The sequence below is a fragment of the Glycine soja genome, chromosome 15 (assembly GCF_004193775.1).
Source record: "Glycine soja cultivar W05 chromosome 15, ASM419377v2, whole genome shotgun sequence".
NCBI classification, from domain to species: Eukaryota; Viridiplantae; Streptophyta; class Magnoliopsida; order Fabales; family Fabaceae; genus Glycine; species Glycine soja.
This window is the reverse complement of record NC_041016.1, coordinates 48,492,188-48,512,276: the sequence shown is the minus strand read 5'-3', so window position 1 is coordinate 48,512,276 and position 20,089 is coordinate 48,492,188. Positions and strand designations below refer to the sequence as shown.

At 32.9% G+C, this 20,089-nt stretch overlaps 3 protein-coding genes and 1 non-coding gene across 7 annotated transcripts; 1 reads left to right on the top strand and 3 right to left on the bottom strand.

The window, feature by feature from the left end:
- Positions 1-3,082: 3,082 nt before the first annotated feature.
- On the bottom strand, positions 3,083-6,582 carry LOC114388400 (sm-like protein LSM8). 4 transcript variants are annotated; one of them, XM_028348874.1, is made up of 7 exons: positions 6,360-6,582; positions 5,869-6,014; positions 5,692-5,775; positions 5,401-5,441; positions 5,227-5,301; positions 3,604-3,656; positions 3,083-3,495 (listed from the first exon to the last, which is right to left on the bottom strand). In XM_028348874.1, the coding sequence occupies exons 3-7, from the start codon at positions 5,726-5,728 to the stop codon at positions 3,405-3,407; spliced, it is 297 nt and encodes a 98-aa protein (XP_028204675.1). In that variant the 5' UTR covers positions 5,729-5,775; positions 5,869-6,014; positions 6,360-6,582; the 3' UTR covers positions 3,083-3,404. The 4 variants fall into 4 exon arrangements, with proteins under 4 accessions (XP_028204675.1, XP_028204674.1, XP_028204673.1 ...); XM_028348873.1 differs by having other exon boundaries at positions 5,692-5,766; XM_028348872.1 differs by lacking the exon at positions 5,869-6,014.
- Positions 6,583-7,661: 1,079 nt separating this feature from the next.
- Positions 7,662-12,005, top strand: LOC114388398. Its single transcript, XM_028348870.1, has 3 exons — positions 7,662-7,981; positions 10,618-10,782; positions 11,704-12,005. The coding sequence occupies exons 1-3, from the start codon at positions 7,699-7,701 to the stop codon at positions 11,718-11,720; spliced, it is 465 nt and encodes a 154-aa protein (XP_028204671.1). The 5' UTR covers positions 7,662-7,698; the 3' UTR covers positions 11,721-12,005.
- A 4,967-nt stretch (positions 12,006-16,972) lies between these two features.
- On the bottom strand, positions 16,973-17,058 carry LOC114388797. Its single transcript, XR_003661590.1, has one exon. It is a non-coding gene; the product is annotated as a small nucleolar RNA Z122 (small nucleolar RNA).
- A 203-nt stretch (positions 17,059-17,261) lies between these two features.
- Positions 17,262-18,594, bottom strand: LOC114386406. The gene is made up of 2 exons (XM_028346409.1): positions 17,507-18,594; positions 17,262-17,411 (listed from the first exon to the last, which is right to left on the bottom strand). Exon 1 carries the CDS (start codon positions 18,544-18,546, stop codon positions 17,545-17,547), a length of 1,002 nt encoding a protein of 333 aa, XP_028202210.1. The 5' UTR covers positions 18,547-18,594; the 3' UTR covers positions 17,262-17,411; positions 17,507-17,544.
- Between the last annotated feature and the right edge of the window lie 1,495 nt (positions 18,595-20,089).

Genomic DNA, 20,089 nt, shown 5'->3' with positions numbered 1-20,089 from the left:
ATTTTTCCTTATTTCTGCTTTCTTATTACAAGTTTCTTTTATAAAAGATAATTTTATCGTTTAAGCATCATGAAACCTTAAAATAAGTGTCTCTGTCAATAAAGATTACTTTTTGTTCATCATGTGTATGTTCTTTAAAAAGAGAATCTTATTTGAGGTGATATTGAACATTAAATATAACCATTTTTTCTACAAAAATTTGAACTTTAATTCACTACATTATAGGAGGCTAACAATTTACGTTAGTCAGTGACATTGCATTATCTTAACAGAGACTCAAGTCCCATGCTTAATGAAAAATAATCATCTACATTTAATTAATTGATATATGTTTTAATTCCATATAACAATATATCTGTAATATTAAATTAACTACTAATTAAGAGCATCATTAAACTAATTCTCAATAGAAGGCAGTGTGACTAATCAATCAACCTACTGATAAGAGTAGGACCATTTCGTTAACCATTTCAATTTTCTTCCATTTATTTAATGTTTCTTTTGCTTTCAAGAAATTCGATGGATTCATTCTGAAGTAACACGAATATAATTAACCCCATCCTCATGCCTCCATCATTCAAAATATATATTCAATAATAAAAAAAAAACTGTATCTTGATCCATTACGTCAATTAATTGCTAAATATTAAAAGATTATCGTTCTTCTTTTTCTTTGGTTTTTATCATATAATCTTGTAAAAGTCTTCATGGACCCTTGTCTTGTGCAACATTCTTCTTGACTCAAGTGTGAACTCACCTTAAAGGGTTCAAGTTCAATTATAATCTTAGTGCAACAAAATGACTTCCTGATTTGAAGACAAAAAAGGCGTGCATGTAAAATCAATTAAGCAGGGTAAGTTATTATTATTTTTCAACAAAAAATCTGGTAAAATAAATGCAATTTATACATTTTAGCTCGAATAATATAGAGGTATGAATAAAAATATGGATATATATGCATGAGTCCTGGTTCAGTGAACCACAGAGAAAATTATTTCTGCATCACAGGAAGAAAAAAAAAATGAACGAGTTATAAATATGCATATTGAAAATAATGCGAGTGGCCAGATAAGGCTTGAACCTTGAGCTTTATTGACGCAGATTAGTATTAGATTCTTCCAATTGGTTTTTAATACGGAACATTATCCATAAAGTAGTGTGTTATCAAACAGATTAAGGTTAAGTACTTTCATGGGCATATTCAATCAATCAAGAAAAATTTAGAAATAGCTGTCATGATGCAATGCATTATTTACTAAAGTAAGACTAAGGGTATATTCATTTTAACATTTAAAAATTTATTACTAGAAATATGAACTTAAAAGTATAATGTTTTCATATTTGTTGAGTATTACAAATTTATTCCTAAATATTATTCATGTCTGAAAAAATAATGCTCTATTTTTTACGATGAGAAGTGGTAAAATTATACTCTTAGAAAATATAAAAATATTTTATAATACAATTATAATGTTTATTTTTATTTTATTGATTTTGTATTTTAAAAAAAAATACTTTTTCAGAGTTAAAAAAATCCTGCATATATGTAAATCTTATGAACGCAATCCTACACCTTGAACTAACGTAGCTTCCTGTCGAGTATGATCAAATGATAAAAAATTATTCCAACTTAATAAAAATTTTGAATTTAAATCTTATAAATATATAATTATATTAAATATTGAAAAGAATAATTTATTATTTATAATTATCTTATCTAACTCAAATAATATTATGATATTATAATAAGAAGTAATATACTTTTTTTAACATATTTTTTATTATTGATTAAATTTTATTAAAAATTATAAATTTTATGAGTCTCACTTCTTATTATTTAATGATTTTTTCTTTTAATTTTATATTTTCAATAAATTTTAACCAGAAACATGTTGCTAACCTACCTATATGATATATTATCTCTCATATAAGATACAGAAAAAGAAAAATATCAAACATCTATGGTTTCCTAGCTCTAGAACAAACTTATTGATTTCTAGACTTTTGACACATTCCATTTCTCTCCCTCATCATCAACCACTTGTCATCACTTAGACATCCAAAACCTTTGCTTATACACACTTGTCACTTAACCATATAAAGAGCCCACCACGCATCACAACACCCTTTGGGCACAACCTCCATTTCATTATCTTATTATTCAAATCTTCACACACACTGCCATAAAAAATAGAGGAGAGGTTGAATTAATTAGTTGCTTGCAAAGCAAGCATGGCAAAGAGCAAAGAAGACATAACCTATGGAACATCACAAGCTAGGCTTTCAGAAGATGAATCGGTGAGGGTGGCCTACGTGCATGGCACACCCCTTGAAGGGGGAAAGATGGGTGACTATGCACCAGATGAAACGGTGAGGATGGCCTACACTAAAAAATTTAATATATATTTAATACATATAAATTTACATGATAAACTTTATAATAATTAATTTTTTGACATATAAATTTTTATTAAATCTATAATTTTTATTTAAAATTTATATACATAAAAAATATATTATTATATTAAAATTAATTATAATAAAAAATCTACTTAATGTAATAATTATAAAAAACTATAAATAATTTATTTTAAAAACATTAAAAATATTTTTTTATTTTTTTTATAAAAAATTTAGATGATACAGATTTACAATCCTTATGATTCATAAGAATCACCAATGAATTATACGTATTGTGATAATTTTGAAAAATTCGAAAAAGTATTGGATGCTGAAAAACGGTGCAGGAATAAAAAGGCCTAAATATTTTGAGTAGTACTGCATATATATATATATATATATATATATATATATATATATATATATATATATATATATATATATATATATATCATGTACAAAAATATTTCTTTGTAAAAGCTCCGACATTCTTTACATATTTTTTCACTGTTAAGTAACTTTTACATCAATATTACCCCTCTAGTAACCAGGTAAATTGAGCAAGTAGTATTATTTTATAACAATCATTGAATGAGACTCGAACTGAGGGAGTGTGACAAATGAGAGTATACATACAATCTTGCAATTAAAAGAAATCATGCCTTTTGACAAAGATCATCGGTGACACATGTATAAATAGTAAATGCACTTTCTTATATAAGATACATTCGTGTAGCAATCATATAAGTCTCACCGAAAGAAACATCTATATCTATATGTATAATAATGGCCAATTAGAAGATAGTTTCTTCACGTCAGATAGTCTCAGAATTTGTTTGTTTGACAAGACTTACATGCTAACAGAATCAGAATATTAGAAATATTATGCTGTCGGCATATTCTTAAGAGTTTCACAGCCTACTCTGGTATACAATGCCGCAAATCTAAGACTCTTTCCACCAAGTAGGCATGCATTCATTAAATCCATCACATAGTATTTCACCTCAATGGATAACAGGTTTCAAGGGATGAGCTCTGAGTTTTGACAAATCCAGACTAGAATCCAGTTCTTCATCTAGTTCACCAACAACACTTCTGCAATGACCAAAGGGAAACCATACATTTTTTAGTGTATATAAATAGTGCCACAAAATGAAATCTAAATGATGCACAAATTTAAAAATGATAGAGTAAGGGACATACATGTTGTCACCCCTGATGATGTATAAACCAAGAACAAGTTGTTGTACACCTTCCTGTAGTTAAAAACAAGAATGAAGATGACATCAGGAAGACAGAAATTGTGCAAGGCTTAAACCGTGACTTTGAAGAAAAAATCAGCAGTTAATACAAAGTTAACAAAGAATTGATGATTCCTAATACAGCAATCTACAGTTCAAAGAAAGAAATTTCAGTCTTCTAAAGGAAGCAAACCCATCTTTCCTTTCCTATGTTTTAATGGCTGTGACCAGCACCTTTTCTTTGTCATTTTACTATTTTTTTATTTACAAAAAACATATATATGAAGATTATCCTTCCCCCAGTCCCTGCCCATTCTCCCTGTTCCGTCATTAGCAAAGCCACATTAAGGTGTCAGGAGACACAACCAAGCAATAGACTTTGTAACGCCAAAACCAAAAAGCTATTTATCAAACAAAATAGAGAAGAGAAAAATACAAAAAAAAAAAATGCAAATATTGATTTAATGTAAAGACAGTAAAATTTCTTAAATCAAATGGTTGAAAATTTACAACTTCTAAGGCATGAAAAAGCAGTTTAATTTTTGGGAGTTGGAACTATAGAGCCAAAGGGTTTTCACATAAGTAGCAGTAAGAGTGAGGATATACATTGCAACTTAGCAAGAAGAGGAAAATGACTTGGAGGTAAAAATTGGAGATGTCATACCATAGATTTCAAAGTTTATGTATTTGAGATCAAGTGATCCACATTACCAAATGATGGGAAAATTAAGGATCTTACAAGATACAAGCAGGGTGGTTAAAATAGAGAAAGACTTGGGTCTTATTTATGATTACAAAGTGCCTACTAAGTTCAAAAAAAAGTTTTATCGTATTGCTACACAATCAACTATATTCTATGGTAGCAAATGATGGGCTTCAAAGGGACAATAAGAGAAAAAAAGAGGGAGTAACACTAGCCAAAATGACTGTTAAAATGGATGTGATAACACAAGAAAGAACAAGATACAAAATGATTATATAAGAGATATTGGTATGGCACCTATTGAGGAAAAGATAACAGGAAATTAGTTAAGGTGGTTTGGGCATGAACAAAGAAGACTACCAGAGGCATTGATGAAGAAGTATATTGCATGAAGTTGGTTCTTGCAAACCCAATAATGTAATGTATCCATGTAACCAACTCTCCTAGGAAGATAAGGGTATTGTTGTTGGGATTATAAAACCAGCTTCTCAACAAATGGTCTTTCTTAATCATAGACAAATTCCTCTTGGTCTCAGATATATCTAACATCTAGCATAGTAGACATGGAATTTGCCCCCATTGCATTATGTAGAATCTAATGCTGCACGGTAGCCTTGCCTGTCATCTAACAGAGAGAACATGTTGGCAAGAGGTATAAGTTTTATGTGTTTTATATTTAATATTTTAAGAATATTATAATGAAAAGTGACAATCTAATCTGTTAGAACATTGAATGGTAAAGATGTGATGCTTACTTTACCCTCAAAAGTGAGAATGCTCATTTTAGAGGTCTCAAAGCTAAATATAAATACTAAGTTCATTGAAGTTATGGCTCATTAATCTTTGAAGGAATTTTTCTGCAATTGCATAACTTCATCATACCTTGGTAGAATAAACTCGTTCATGGGACTCATCAAGAATTATATTTGTTGCCTGATCAAAACCTTTCAGGACTCCCTGAACAAAAAAGCATTGTATTGAGAAGTTAGAGCAATGACACTTGTTAACACACTACAAATAATCAAGAGCTAATTTGGTTTATATACTAAAGCTTACCACTATATTTCGTCCATCATTTGTAATGACTGAAATTGTCTCTGTCAACAACCAAAAGATTCAGTAAAATATAGCAACTACTAGCATGGTTTAAGGCATATCTCACAGAAACACAATTTGGTGGAGAACTAGTTCCTAATGCTTCATTAACTTAAATAATTGTCGTTAATAAGTGCAGCAAATAATATAACTATGTATAGAATTCCAAACATCAAAGCAAAACATAAAGATTTAACTATGTAGAGAATTCCAAACATCAAAGCAAAACATAAATATTTACAGATGACTTACGATCTACAAGAGATTCAAGTCCAGGCCCAGCTGACATCTTGCGTTTATAGATAGATCACACACTTATCCTTGCACCTGTAGAAGCTTCAGTGTCAAAATATCAATTAAACAATGCAAATGTACACATTGAGAAACAGCTAAAATCAGGTAGAGCAAAAATATGATGCCACAACTCACATATCAGTCAAACATTTTCAAAACACTAGTGTTGACAAAATGAGCCATGAAGGGGTGTTGCATAATTAAGTCCAACACAATTTATTCAATCTCTAAAGAGTTGTGTTATCCTTGGTTGGGGCAGGGATCCGCATGGCCACTTGGTCCTCAATGACACAATTCATAAAATTCATAATTTCAGTCATCACAAAGTCATAAACATAATTAATAAAAACACCAAGGTTTTATAAGGCTATAACTGAAAAAAAAAACAATTTGGACAAACCTCTGGACAACAAACAAATAATACATTCTGAATTTATTAAAGCACATAATTGAAAATCTGAAATTAATAAAAAAAACAGAATTGAGATGAAAAACTGAAATTTCAGAAAAACAGAGCACCAGCATAAACAGAATACCAGATGAAGAACATTTGAGAAGAGAAGAAAAAGCAAAGAAAAACAGTTGACGAAGAAAAAAAGAAACAAGAAAAAACGAGAAAAAAAAACCTGCGCACGGTTGGTCGCCGGAAAAGTTGTGGGTCTCCGGAGATAAGTCGTCCCTGGACAGAGGTCGTCGTCGTCGGAGATTGGGTTCGTGGCTCGCAGTCTCACACAGAGCCACAGAGGTTGTTAGGGTTCGTTCGAATACAATGAGCCACAAAGGATCGAATGGGAGCAGAAAGGGTTCGAAAGACAAAAAATAACAAGTGTGTTGCTATTGGTACTACTCACGTGGGTGCCATTTAGTAATATCCCAAAATTAACCCTTACACACAAACATAATAGAATTGTATTTTTATTATGTATAGGGTGAAAAAAAAAATAATAACATAAATACAATTCTATTATATAAGTATAGAACGGAATTATATTTTCATTGTTATTTGGGGTGTGAAAAAAAAATAAAGCAATGAAAATAAGATTTCATTGTACAATATACAAAGAATTGTATTTTCATTGTGGATACAGTGGGTGAAAAATTAATGCAATGGAAAATATGATTTTTTTGTCGGATTGTATAACAACATAATCATATTTGTATTGTTTCTTTTTTTCCTTATTACTAAACAAAAATGTATTTCACCTCTCCTCCTCCTCCCCCTCCCCTACAAACACAAATGGATCTTAACCACTCACAACAACAAAAACACACAATTACTTACAAATTTTTATTATTTGCTTTAATTATAAAATTAATTTTCAGTCCAAGTTTAATCATATTTAAAGGCTAAAATTTTTTTTCCCTAAGGATGTAATTTGTATGGAAAAAACTCAAGTCTCCTCAATACACATTGAGCTATATTTTATAATTTAATTATTTAATGTTTATATAACGTTTTTGTTTTAGGTTAAATATGCTTTTAATCACTTGAATTTGGGAAATTATCTTTTTTAATCTCTAAAATTAAAATTTGTATTTTTTTGTCCGTCAAATTTACAAATATATTTTTTAATCCTTCTTGGCTTATTTTTTATTATTTAGATGCATGTCCACAATTTATGACAATTTTTTATTGCAAGACTACAAGAAGAACTCAAAAGATATTTCACAAAAGGAGTAAAAATACAAATTTTTATATTAGGGACTAATAGAGACAAACCTGCATATATAAGGATTAAAAGCATAATTTTAATGACTAAATAGTCAAATTCATTCCTAAAAATATAAAATATAAAATTAATTTATTATATTTTTTACATATTACTAAATTTCTATCTTTAACTATTACACTGATGAATTTTGACTATTTATTCTATCATATTTTTAATAGAATAAATAAACATTTTGTCAAAAAATAATAAAACAGATTCACTAAGCATACCGTTCAATTTGGTTGTTAAGGACATGAACGATTTTTCTCAGTCACAGCATCACTTCCTTCTGCGCACCGAACTGAACCAAACGACAATGGAAGCAGCGGAAAACGACAGCGTCGTACTCGAAACGACGGAGCCTTCCAGTTCCCACGGTTCCGACGGCGACGATCACCTCCGACAGAGCTCCGACGTGCTGGCCAAAGGCTTGTCTTCGATGCTCTCTTCGGTGATTAGCGATTTCGATTTCAGAGCTCAGCAAACTCTCCAAAGCCAGAACCACCTCTCTTCCGCCATCGATCGTCTCACCGGAGGTTTCTCTTTCGGCTTCTCCGTTTTTTTTTTTTTACTAATTTCACAACACTGCTAAATTTTCAGCATTTTCAACTGCTAAAGTTAGATTCGATTTGTATGTAGTTCATTGCAAGTAGGTTATGTCTTTTCCTTTTTGTTATTATCATTGTTATATTTAGTAGTTGGATTGGTTGGGAAATTGAAGTTAGTTAGTTAGATGGTTGGTTATAGTTAGTTGAATATAATAACGGCACTTATGTCTAATTGCATAGTCTTCCCCATCATTTTCATCGATAATACCATTATTATCGGAAGAATTTGCTTTTGTATATATCACTGTTAACATGTTTAGCACATGAGAGGGAGTTAGGTTATGGTTTCTGGAAATTGAAAAAAATTGCTTGTGGACATAGGCTTAGAGCATGTTTGGTTACCTGTTTTGTTTTCCTTCCCAAAGTTTTTGTTTGGACCTTAAAATAAGCTAAATTAATCCCAACAGACACTAAATTATTTTACTTGGTGAATTGAGGTCCTTGTCAAATTGTATATTGTGTGTGACCTGATCAAGTGAACTTGCACATGCTGAGGAAATCATTATGCGTGCTACTCTATAAACTTGTGAAGTTTTTAGTAATGTTGGCATTTAACTGTAACATTATACCAAGAGGGTATAGCCCAGTTGGTTAAGCAAGGTGTGTGAGTTTTTGTAAACTTTTGGTATTTATCTTTGATTCTTACGAATAAAAAAATGTAACATTATTCTGTTCAACCTACTATTGTATCAAAGGAGCATATTCTGTGGATAGATCTAACAAGAAATATTAACATTTCTGAATGTACAACTAGCAAAAGTGAGGTTTTGCTTGTACTTATCAATACCGGAGAACATGGCAGCTGGTCTTGAAAACAATATAACAGGGTAGTGAATAGCAGAATGGGTGCTATTCCAAGTATAGATACTAGTTAAATAATTTATATCAAATATATATAAATGCTCAAAAATAAAAGATTGCAAAGTGAAAGGTATTTATTAATAATCCAAAGTCATATCTTAAGCTAAACACACAAGTCAATAACAACAAAATTCAAGAAAATAAGTAAGCGCAAGCCTCCAGGAAGATGATGATTGCTTCAAGGGTGAAAATGAAGTTTAAGAAAAAAACAAACAGACAACCATTCAGAACAATCTATATTTTTATGTTTGGTTCAAATGATTTTTTGTGAAAAAACCAAATCCTTAACACCCTTACTAGAAAGAGTCCTGCACGCACTTGGTGGTTTGTGCCAAAACAGGGTGAGAGAGCAGTTCATGTTGCATGGGTAAAGCTTTGAACAAGGTTTATGAATTCCATCACTGCTGTGCAGTGAAACTTTTGGCCTCAGTTTCAGGCTTTCAGCTGTGGCAGCCACTACTGAAAACTGCTCCACTATTTGAATCCTGCAGTGACCAAAGGGCAAGGCTGCTCCGCGTAGCCACTATAGTGCTCTATTGACTACTGATTCGCTATGAGGTCAAGATAGAGAAACAGTTAATCCCACTATTTTGCATTTGGTTCCTAGGTTTGTCCCTACTAGATGCTTTGGAAACAATTCAAACCCAAGTCTTGGAGTGAGAAATGTAGGCACCTTTAGTACTTGGTCAGGACATTCGGCCAGAGTCTTTCTAAGTGTTATATTCTGGAAACTTGGAAAAGGCATAAAGAAATGAAATAATATTTTTTATTCTATGTACACTTGGAAGAATGAAGAATGTGCAATTCATGAAGATACATTGTCTTAGTGTACTGGAGGTGCACCGGGTTTTGATTTCTGTGGATAGACTTAGAGCTTTTGTTCGTCGGACAAGTATCTAAAGTTGCACAGCAGTTCTAGTCTTGGCATTTTTTGTATCTTTGTAACTTAAGCTAATTTTAGGCATTGACTTGCTTTAGTTGATATTGGAAGAAGGATTTCATTTATGGTGCAGCCAGATAAAATTACTGGAAGCTTTCAGTTAACATTTGCAATATGATTCTGTCATTAATTTGGTGTGATGCATATATTGGAATAAGTAAGTTATGCCGAAAAGTTATATGGTCCTGATGGGCAACTTGTTTCCAGCTTTTTCTTTCTGAAATTACTGTTTGCAACTGAAAATTCTTGTGTTAATTTGGTATGATGCCTTTGGTTTAACCCTCATATAAAATTCTTTTATTGGAATAAGTTATGTTGACAAGCTATACAGTTCATATGGGCAAGTTCTGTAAAGGGTTCATTTCATAACCTCCTGGTGTGGGAATGTTTTACTAAGAAACGTGAATATTAATTTGAATTAATGGCTTGGTTTAACTATTTTATTTTAAAATAGAACAGAATTCATTCCATTCCATCTCAGTGGAATAAGGAACTAAACATCTATATGGTATGGTGTAGCAGGTTTTGTGAAAGATGCATTTTTAGCCTCCAGCAAAGAGTGTTTTACTATACCAGAGCCAAAATGTTAGATGTTCCATAAAACCAATTCGATATTCCACAGACTTTAAAAAATAAAATAAACTACACTTGCGTAATTTTATTGCCTCTGCTAATGCTTCTCCTATTACTCTAGGATGTCTTAATTTCTTAGTACTCTAGGTTTCCAGTTTGCTGACCTGAAATTCATGTTTTCTTTTGGCAGAACTTGATCAGTTACTTGAAGATGCACCTTTACCATTCATAATGCAGCAAGCTGCCAAGATTTCTAGTGTTAGGAAAAGAGTTTCATCACTGAATTTACTTCTAAAATCCATACAAGGGCGGATTGATAATATAGATCGCATGCTATCTATTGGCCCCACTCATGGTATAGACATGTCTCCAGAGACTTTATTTTCTAGTTATTTTCTAGTAATTATGAGTATTGGATCATTAAAAACTCCCCTCCACATAAATACCATGGAAAATTGATATTTTGTGCTACGTATTTGGAGTTAATAATTTTTGTCTTTCATCACTTTCATGCTAATAAGCTATAAGCTGAACTTACATCAGTGTGAGTGTGCATCATTGTGTACGACTTGAGGATTCCTCTTAGCCTAGCTGTGATCTGCTTTCCTTTTAGTTGGAGAAAGTTCCCTGACAACTTCTTCATTACTTTACAATCGAGTTTTATCCTTTAGGCTTTAAGAGGAACTCTTGAACCCGCATACACTTGCCATGAGAAAACACTGGGAATGGGATCAATCACTCTAGCTGGCATATTGCAGATCAATCATGCTGTCGTTGTGATAGTTATCTAATCAGGTAGCCCAGAAGCATCACGGCTGCTCTGGCTTGATAAGGAAAGTGGTCAGCATGCATTATCAGCTTCTAGGGCCACTGAAGATGTTGACAACCCTATTAGTTATGATATCTACGATATGATTCTGACAAGAACCATAGGACTTGAGGTACTGTCCCTGCAATAAAAATAAAAAGCTAGGCGCCTTTAGATGATTAGGATTGACTAACTTGCCTATGTGAAAGCTATGCCTTTGTAGATGACCGGAAGGTCGAGTATGCATAAGATATTTTGTAACAAGCAGGTAGGATAGTGATTCTGTTTGAATTACAGTGGTTAGTAGTTGGATAAATAGTTTTGTCAAAGAATTTCCAAGACTAAACTGATGAATGGCTTGTACCACACTTGTTAGCATTGATTTGATTAATAATTTTCATACTTCAACCTTCTTTTGTATTCATATTCTTAATTCTTAATACTAACTTTTTTTGTGTAATTTTGCAGAGAAAAACAACCACTGAAGGTTCTGAGTGAAATGTCATCAGCTTAATCAGCTTCCATTCTTTCCAAATGTACTACGCAATGCACCCTTAACCCCTTAAATTGAATTCTTCTTGTTAGGCACAAACCAGCTTGGTGCCAGTTAAGGATTAAGGACTTCAGAATTGGGATCCAGTTTATTTAGGTTACTTTTGATTATCACTCTGTTTGAAATCTCACAAATAAAAATTCATTTCATTCATTAATGAATTCTTATTTGAAACCGAAAACTTGACTCTAATGATAAAATTTAGTTTAACAAATAACTCTGTTGTATTTAAGAATTTGTATATTCTATTGCCTTTGATAGTATTTACAAGTCAATTTATATTTCAAATTTATGTTTTTCTAGACATATCCCATAGGCAACCTGTCATATATATCCCATTCCCTACGTTTAGGAAATGAAAAAGAAAAGAGGAAAACAGGTACCCATAGCATGGTGGGGGCTACTTAGCAGGTGCCCCATCTAAATTTGCATTCTTTGTTTGTTGGTGAAGTTATTCATTCCCGTTTAATTTATTGAACTTCTGAAGCAAAGTCTGCAACCCAATTCCATTGCACTGTTGGGTCCACCATGAAACTCAATGCCTAGAAGGTGATATAGACTTGTAATATACAAAGGCCGTGCTTGTTTATATATAAATGCATAAAATTCGAACGATTTGGTGACACATGGGAAATTTGCCAAGCATTACCAGATCTTGTTACCCGAAGCAAATGGCCAGAATCATGCCTTTGGTTGCTGTTGTCGTTGTGTTGTATCCCTGATAGTCCATTCGATTGAAATGAAAGAAAGTAAAAAAAAACAAAAAAACAGAATGAACAGTAAAAATAATATTTTTACATTTTATGTTAATTTAAAATTTTCATCTCAATTCACATTGATCCTGTTTCTTTCCACCCACCAAATGGAGTAAAGAAGAAAAGGAAATAACTAACAATTATCTCATCTGGGCTCCCTCCATCTCCATCCAACCCCTTCTGATTGAGCTACAGTAAAACCGTAAAAAAGTTGTTGTCCATGCAGTACTAAACTCCAAAGGGACCCAAAACCCATTGCAGTTTTATGACATACTCTAACATAACAACAACAAATTATCCTTCGCAGTCCAGCTCATGAAGATACTGTGATGTGAAACTCCAGTAGTTCACATGCCCCCACACTTTAGTACGGACCTCACAGGTTGCAGTATCATTATTCTATTTCTAAAAACATCCACCCTCCCACCTGGCCTTGAATCTTATAACGGGGACACTGCAATGTAGATGAAGATGAGGACAGAGATATGTTCCCAAGTCATTCATATCCTCCCTCAAATTTCATGTCAAAAAGTAGAAGAGTGACTATTAATTGATATCAAGTGAATCTAGTGATTAATTTACCCATATCGAAAAGTCACAGAGACTAACTCTTAAAACATATAAATCACTAAAATAAATCTTAAGACTTTTTTAAAAAAGTATTCTTGATAAGCAATATCAGAAAATCAAATTCCTTGTTTAAGAAACTCAGTTTATCTACAACTATGGTTGACCTTGTTTGTCAAGTGATTAATTTAACCATGACTTAACTCATTTTTAACTATTTATCTTTCACTATACAGAAATTCTTTGTTATTTTTGTCTGCCATCTTGATCTTAGTACTGACCTCACCCTTTTTAGCCGTTAGCATTTTAGCAACAGCACCCTCCTTTTCTCATCCCTTTTGTGCACTGACAAGAGGGGAGGGGGTTGGCAGTGATGCCATATGATAGGGTAAAAGGGATTGGATGAGGGGGAATCTGTGCAGAGACCCGACTGCACATAAGCACGTTCTCTCTTTGATGCCCCCAAACTCACCCCTCAGCCTTTTGCAGGCTCTCTTATTATTATCATTCAACAAACAAATTGTTTTCTTTATGAGACAGAAAATCAGATCAAGGAGGATATCATGCTTTAAATACCCCCCTCTCCTACTGAATATTTAATTAATGGGAGCCTCTGGCTAGTTTAGAATCTTTTTTAGACTTTGTGGGTTTCTATTAATTAACCTTGGGTTGCTTTTCAGCTGATTTACCTCGCAAGATAAAAGTGATTGCACGCATCCTCATCTCCATAAAAAGCTAAGAGAAAGTAATGGCAAAGTTGAGCTCACTAATCAAAACAACCAAACTAGAGCAGATGGTCAATATAACTCTTAAATTTGTATCTCTTTGGCATTTGAGTTTTTTTTTTTTTTTTTATGGAAGATTTTAGTTCCTGAAACAAAACTAAGAAAAAACTTAAATAAAATCTTGAATGTTTTTAAAGATTTCATTTAAGTTCATGAAATCAACCTCTTTTTCTCATTTGAGTCTCTAAACTTTTGTTGTTTTTATCACTTAAGTTCTCTGTCCATGGACAAAAAAAACACTAAATTCAGAGATTTATTTAAGTTCTCCTTAGTTTCAGAGACTAAAACAATTAAAAAATACAAATTAAAGGACTAAATTAATTATTTACTCACCAAACTATTATAAGTCACCTCACACAATCCTGACTATGCTTTCACAATGCAATTAAGAATACGAACAAATTAGCAAAATATGGCAAGAATCTAGGGGTTATTTTTGGATTTGGGTGAATCACTTTGGGGGCATGTGACCCTACTACAAAACCTCCCTCCACAAAAAGTGTAAAATGACAGAACTACCCTTGTTGAGCTGCTGTATTGGGACACAGTAAACAGACATTGGCAGCAGCATGGGTATTAAAAGAAGTGTTGTTGGTAGGTGCATCCATTTTCAAGTTGTCATAAAGCCCAAACTCTAATGGGAACAAATGTGGTATTATAATGGGGACTACCCATTTAGGACTGGTCAAACACCACACCCATATCATATCAAATGCATCAAAATCCGATTATGGACAGAAACGCCTAAAAATATACATAAAAGATAAAAAGTGAGTAGGGAAGGGAATATGATAGGATGGCTCATGGCTCTGCAAATGCTTCCTAGGTAGGTTTAGCTTCACGGTTTACTTGATCTCTATGCTATGGGGCCCAATAAATTGCTTCAATGTACAAAGTAGAAAGTAGAAAGTAGAAAATCTTCTGTAGCATGCCATGCACCGATACCCGTCAAATATTAGATTTATTCGAAATGTTTTTTATTTTAAAATTAGAATAATTAAATTACATAACATATATGAAGACAATATTTTGTATTTTAAATTAGAATAATTATACTATATTCTTTAGAGTAAAATTAAACATCTTTAGAATTTCGTAACAATCACAATAAGAGCCCAATGATAAAGTGTCTGTATTGAAAGTAAATAAAACAGTAAAATGAAAAGCTAGAAAAGGTTAGTTAGAAGTAAATGAAAACAGAAAAAATGTGTATAATTTGCAAGACCTTGAGAGTAATATTATATTGAATATTATCACTAAATAGTCCACAAAGAGTCAAAGACTGAAGACGAGTTCTTAAAACGATTATTGATATGGATATTTTTGGTGCACGCTATAACTATATTGAATAGAATAACTATGGCTTGAATATGAAAATGTCAAATCATTAGGGTAGGGGGTTAGATCATTGTCATAGAGACAGAACCCCAAACTCCAAAGCATGCGCGCCAACTCACGTGTTTCATCTAATGTACATACCTATTATTAATCACATTTTATTTTTACTCCAACAACACTTGTAATATGAACGAGTACAACTTGCTAATAAGGGGCAAAGAATATTATTTATTAGTGGGTTTATAGTTTTTGGTGTAAAGAGAAAGAAAGTGAAAAAATGAAAAACATTTAAACCGTAAAATGATACAAGACTACGTTTTTATTCTATTTTTTTAATTCAAAAAAATTCTCAATCTTTCCCCTCTACCTCTACCAAACAGACCCTTAAAGTCGCTAGTACTTTAGAAAGATGGGTGCACTCGTAAAAATGAAAATTTTCACATTAAAAGTTCATGTTTAATTTAAAAAAAACGGTAGAACCTGTGCCAATAAAATATAAGATTGAAACAAAATGCATTAATAGAAAAATGAGTTAGGAAAGAACCTTGTCTCCTCCCATCCACATCCGTTACAGATACTGATGCAGACACGATACAACATTCATTTGTTTATTTAGGCAATTAAAAAAAAAAACCCCGCTCTCTCACATGGGTTTTGGCTTTTATGGTGGCTATAGGCTGAAACCATGGCAACATATTAGCCACGTGATTTTAGCATATTCCTACCTTTTTAAAAGAAAAAAAGGAACATCATTGTATTTTTATATACCATCTTCTTGGTTGGTACACTTTTCGTTTCCGTTGTTGTAGAGTTGTTTGATCGATCGAACCTTAGTAGTACGAGTTAGAAGAGTACAAGGAAGCGTATATAAAAAACTTCAACAATCTAATTTGGGTTTCGGAAGTGTGAATTAATGAATGAACCGAAGCAACTAAACCAACAGAGGGTCCTATCAAATTACGAGTTTTAATGTTTAATCGCCCCAAAGTATATGATTTCAATGTGACTAAGACCCGTGATAGTACCACGGATCTAGAACCATTTCTATCATGATGTGAAGAATACGATAAAAGATGGGGAAAAAAAAAAGGGGTGGGGGGTCCAAAGGCATTGAACTTTTGAACATATCCTTTCCCTCAATTATGCACATTGGCTATAGCAAATATCATCAAATTGCTTGCAGCAAACAGGAAATGGTCCTACCATATCTAATTAGGGAGGGACCCATTATGGCTGGATAATAATCAAATGTCCGAGAGTAAGATCTTTTTTATCATTCATCAAAGTGAAGTGAAGGAACAAGTCTATCCGACAACAAAGATGATGACCCGATTTGTGGGTGTTCTGTTCCACTCCTCCACCAAAATTTTGGACGCACAGAACGGGCAAATTTAATAGTGAAAATCGTGTTAGATTATTCATTCAAGGTTTGATAATCTGTTCTAGGAAAAAAACTCATCCAATGTCCCAAATCAAAGTACACACAACAACACACATCTTGATTATAAGAAAGAAGAACCCTGCCCCACCCAATTGAATCTTCCATAAAGGTCACACACACTGAACTTCAGGTGTGGACCACTCACTCACCCCTCAGGCATATAGTAAGAAAAAAAAAACATAATATATCCATATACTATATCATTATACATAAAAAAAAGGTTAAATAAACACATCAATGTTGTCACTTAGCTAAAATAAAAACTTAGGTTGATTAATTAATTGTATGCCATGAAGGTTTTGGGATCAGACTGACGTGCAAATAAATAATAATAATTCAGCAGAGCTGGTGCCTCTGTTTGAATCTTTGGCATCATTTCCCAAAACACTTCACCACACAGTAAAAAAATAATCAAAAACCCAAAAACAAAACAAAACTCGCAAGCAGACACGCAAGATAAGCTCAACATGATTCCTCCACAGATCTCGAAACACTTTAATAATAGAACAAATAAAAAAAAAAACACATTCCAATTTTCCCATTATTAAACTTTAAAAATTAAAATAAATAAAAAATCAACCAAGATAGAAACAGTAACTAGATCTTTATCGATTTATCATCAAACAACAGCATCTATTTACATTAAGTAACCTAAAAAGTGAAGGAAAAAAAAAACCTTAACAAAATCAAAATAAATCAGCCAACCAAACCCCTCAATCAATAACAACGTCCTCTTCCTGCAATGTTTCCATTCCGAGATTAGATAAGAAAGGTTGATAAAGTGGCAAAAAAGGTAAAAACAAAAAAAAAAACCTAGTCAACAATATGTTACCCTTTTTTGGTTTGTTTCTTTATAGAAGGGTATTTACGTCAATTCCGATTACTCCTACCACTTTGGTGGTGCCCTTTACCCGTTGTTGTTATCTGCGGCGAGGAGAAGAGTTGCCCGAACCCGAAAACCGAACCCGATTTCGACGAGCCGCGGAGGGAGCAAACGGGGACGTTGAGGACCGGCGTAACCCTAACGTTGGCGGAATAAGAGCGTTCCATTCCGCGGTGCTTGAAGCGGGGACCACCGTTGAACGTGCTGGGGCTACTCGAGCTTCGCTCTAGGCTCTGGAACACTATTTTCCCCGAAGAGTTCATTCTAGGGCTGTCCACAGAAACTCCCCTGCATGTCACCGTCTCCGATTCCCGCCGGATCGAACTCCTCCCCGGGCGGGAATAATGTTGGTCCGATGAGGGCTTGTGAGCGTCAAATGAGTTTGTGCGGTTTCTGACGAGGCGGATTCTAGGGTTAGGGTTGCGGTGGAGCGAGATCTGGTTAGGGTTAGGGTTAGGTTTTTCGGAATCGAGGGAGAGGCGGGGGAGGTCGTCGTGGTCGTGGCCGGAGGAGGATGAGGAAAGAGAGAGGCGCGACGAGGTGATGGAGAGGGATTCAGCGTCGGAGGAATTTGAAGCTAGCAGCGGCGCGTTTTCCGAGGAGAGTGAAGGCGACGTCGTTTTGCGGTGGAGGAGATTTTTTAGGGATTTGGCCGAAGAGGGTGGGGCGGCTTTGGCGTTGTTAGTGGCTTGGTAGAATTTTTTGAGGCCGAGGAGGTCTTTCCAGCGGGAGGAGCAGCGTGGGGCTTTGGGGGAGAAGAGGCAAGGGTCAGCGATGGTGGCGGTGGTGGCGGCGGCGGCGGCGGTGGCGTTAACGGCGGAGGAAGAGGGGGATTTGGAGGTTGTGATTGTGGAAGTTAGGGGGTGGAGAGGAAGGAGTTTGCCGTCGGAGAAGAGCTGGTCGGCGGGGAGCATGGTGGTGGGAGGGTCTAGAGGGAACTCAAAGTCGAGGAAGGTGGGTTCGATGGCGAGAGAGGGCATTGTGATCATGCAACCAAGAGACTTGACTTTGTGTGTGCCGATGGTGACTGCCACAAGGACTCGCATATATAACACTTCTCTCCACCTACATGGAAACTAGGGCCACGTGTCTCCCCCTTTTCCCTCTCTCTCTCTCCTATCTAAGGTTTACTCTCACTGGTTTCAACAGAAAAAAAATATATAAAAAAAAAACTTAGATTAGATCGTATGATTTAGTTTGGATTACAATTACAATTTAATAAATTATATATATATATATATACCATAAAAATTATAAATTAAAAAAAGGTTAAATTATTCATTTCATCCCTAAAGTTTTATGATTCTTACATTTTTAGTTTTTATAATTTAGAAGTGATCTTTTTAGTCGTTTTTAATTATGTAGTTTAAAAGTATTTTTTTTAGTTCTTATAGTTTATATTTTAATTTTTTTTAATTTTTGTAATATGAAAATTATTATGATTAAAAAGTAAGAATTATGAAATTATAAAGACTAAAAAAATCATTTTTAAGATTACAGGACTAAAAAAGAATTAAAATGTAAAGGATAGGAACTAAAAATAACTAAAAAAATAAGAATCGTGAAAGTATAGGGATATATGAGTAATTTAACTTTAAAAAAATAATAAACTATCATTTTTTATCCTTACTTATATGTTTGGTAGAGAGGAGAAAAAAATGAAAAAAATAACAATAGGTAAGAAATAAAACTATGTTTATAAATGAGATAAAAATAACTTTTGAGGCAAAATTGTTTTGGGAAAGGTTCATAATTTTTATTTTTGTTTTTATTTTATTTTTATCCGTTCGTTGAATCTCCATTAAGATGTATGTTGTAATAAATTTAAACTCTAAATCAAGCATGCAGTGAATAGATATTAAAGGTATTCAATTGAAGAAAAATATATCACCAAAAAAAGTTAAAGAGAAATAGATAATAAATATAAAAAAAATAGAAAAATAAATATAAATATGTGAGAAATAGTATAATGAATCTCATCCTTATTAAAATTATTTATTTTATAATTCTTCTTTATCAAACAACTCAATTTATTCTAATCTCATTCCCTTCTATTTTCCAATTTACTCTTTACCAAACAGCCTATAAAGTGTAAGAGAAAAATAGGTGATACACTAAAACTATAAAAGTTTTATATTGTCATCTCATTATAAATTATTATATAATAATTTTTTTAATTTTTATAATAATTATTTTAAAATTAAAGTTGTGTTAATTGATTTATTAGTAATTATATTAGTCTATAAGATTAAAGAAATTTTAAATAATTACCTAAGAATTTTTATTATTTTATCTAAATTCCCAAACTTGATTATTTATTTATTGTCGTTTTTGTTTCCAAATGTTTGATAACATTATCATTTATATCATATATTTTTTTAAAAATTGAACTAATATAATCAATGAATTACAATTTGGAAAGCTATTTGAATATTCTTAATTTTAAATATTAGGCTAAATTACAATTTGGTCCCCTAGTTTCACAAATTTGTAATTTTCATCTTCTTGATTTTTTTTGGTAAAATTAGGTTC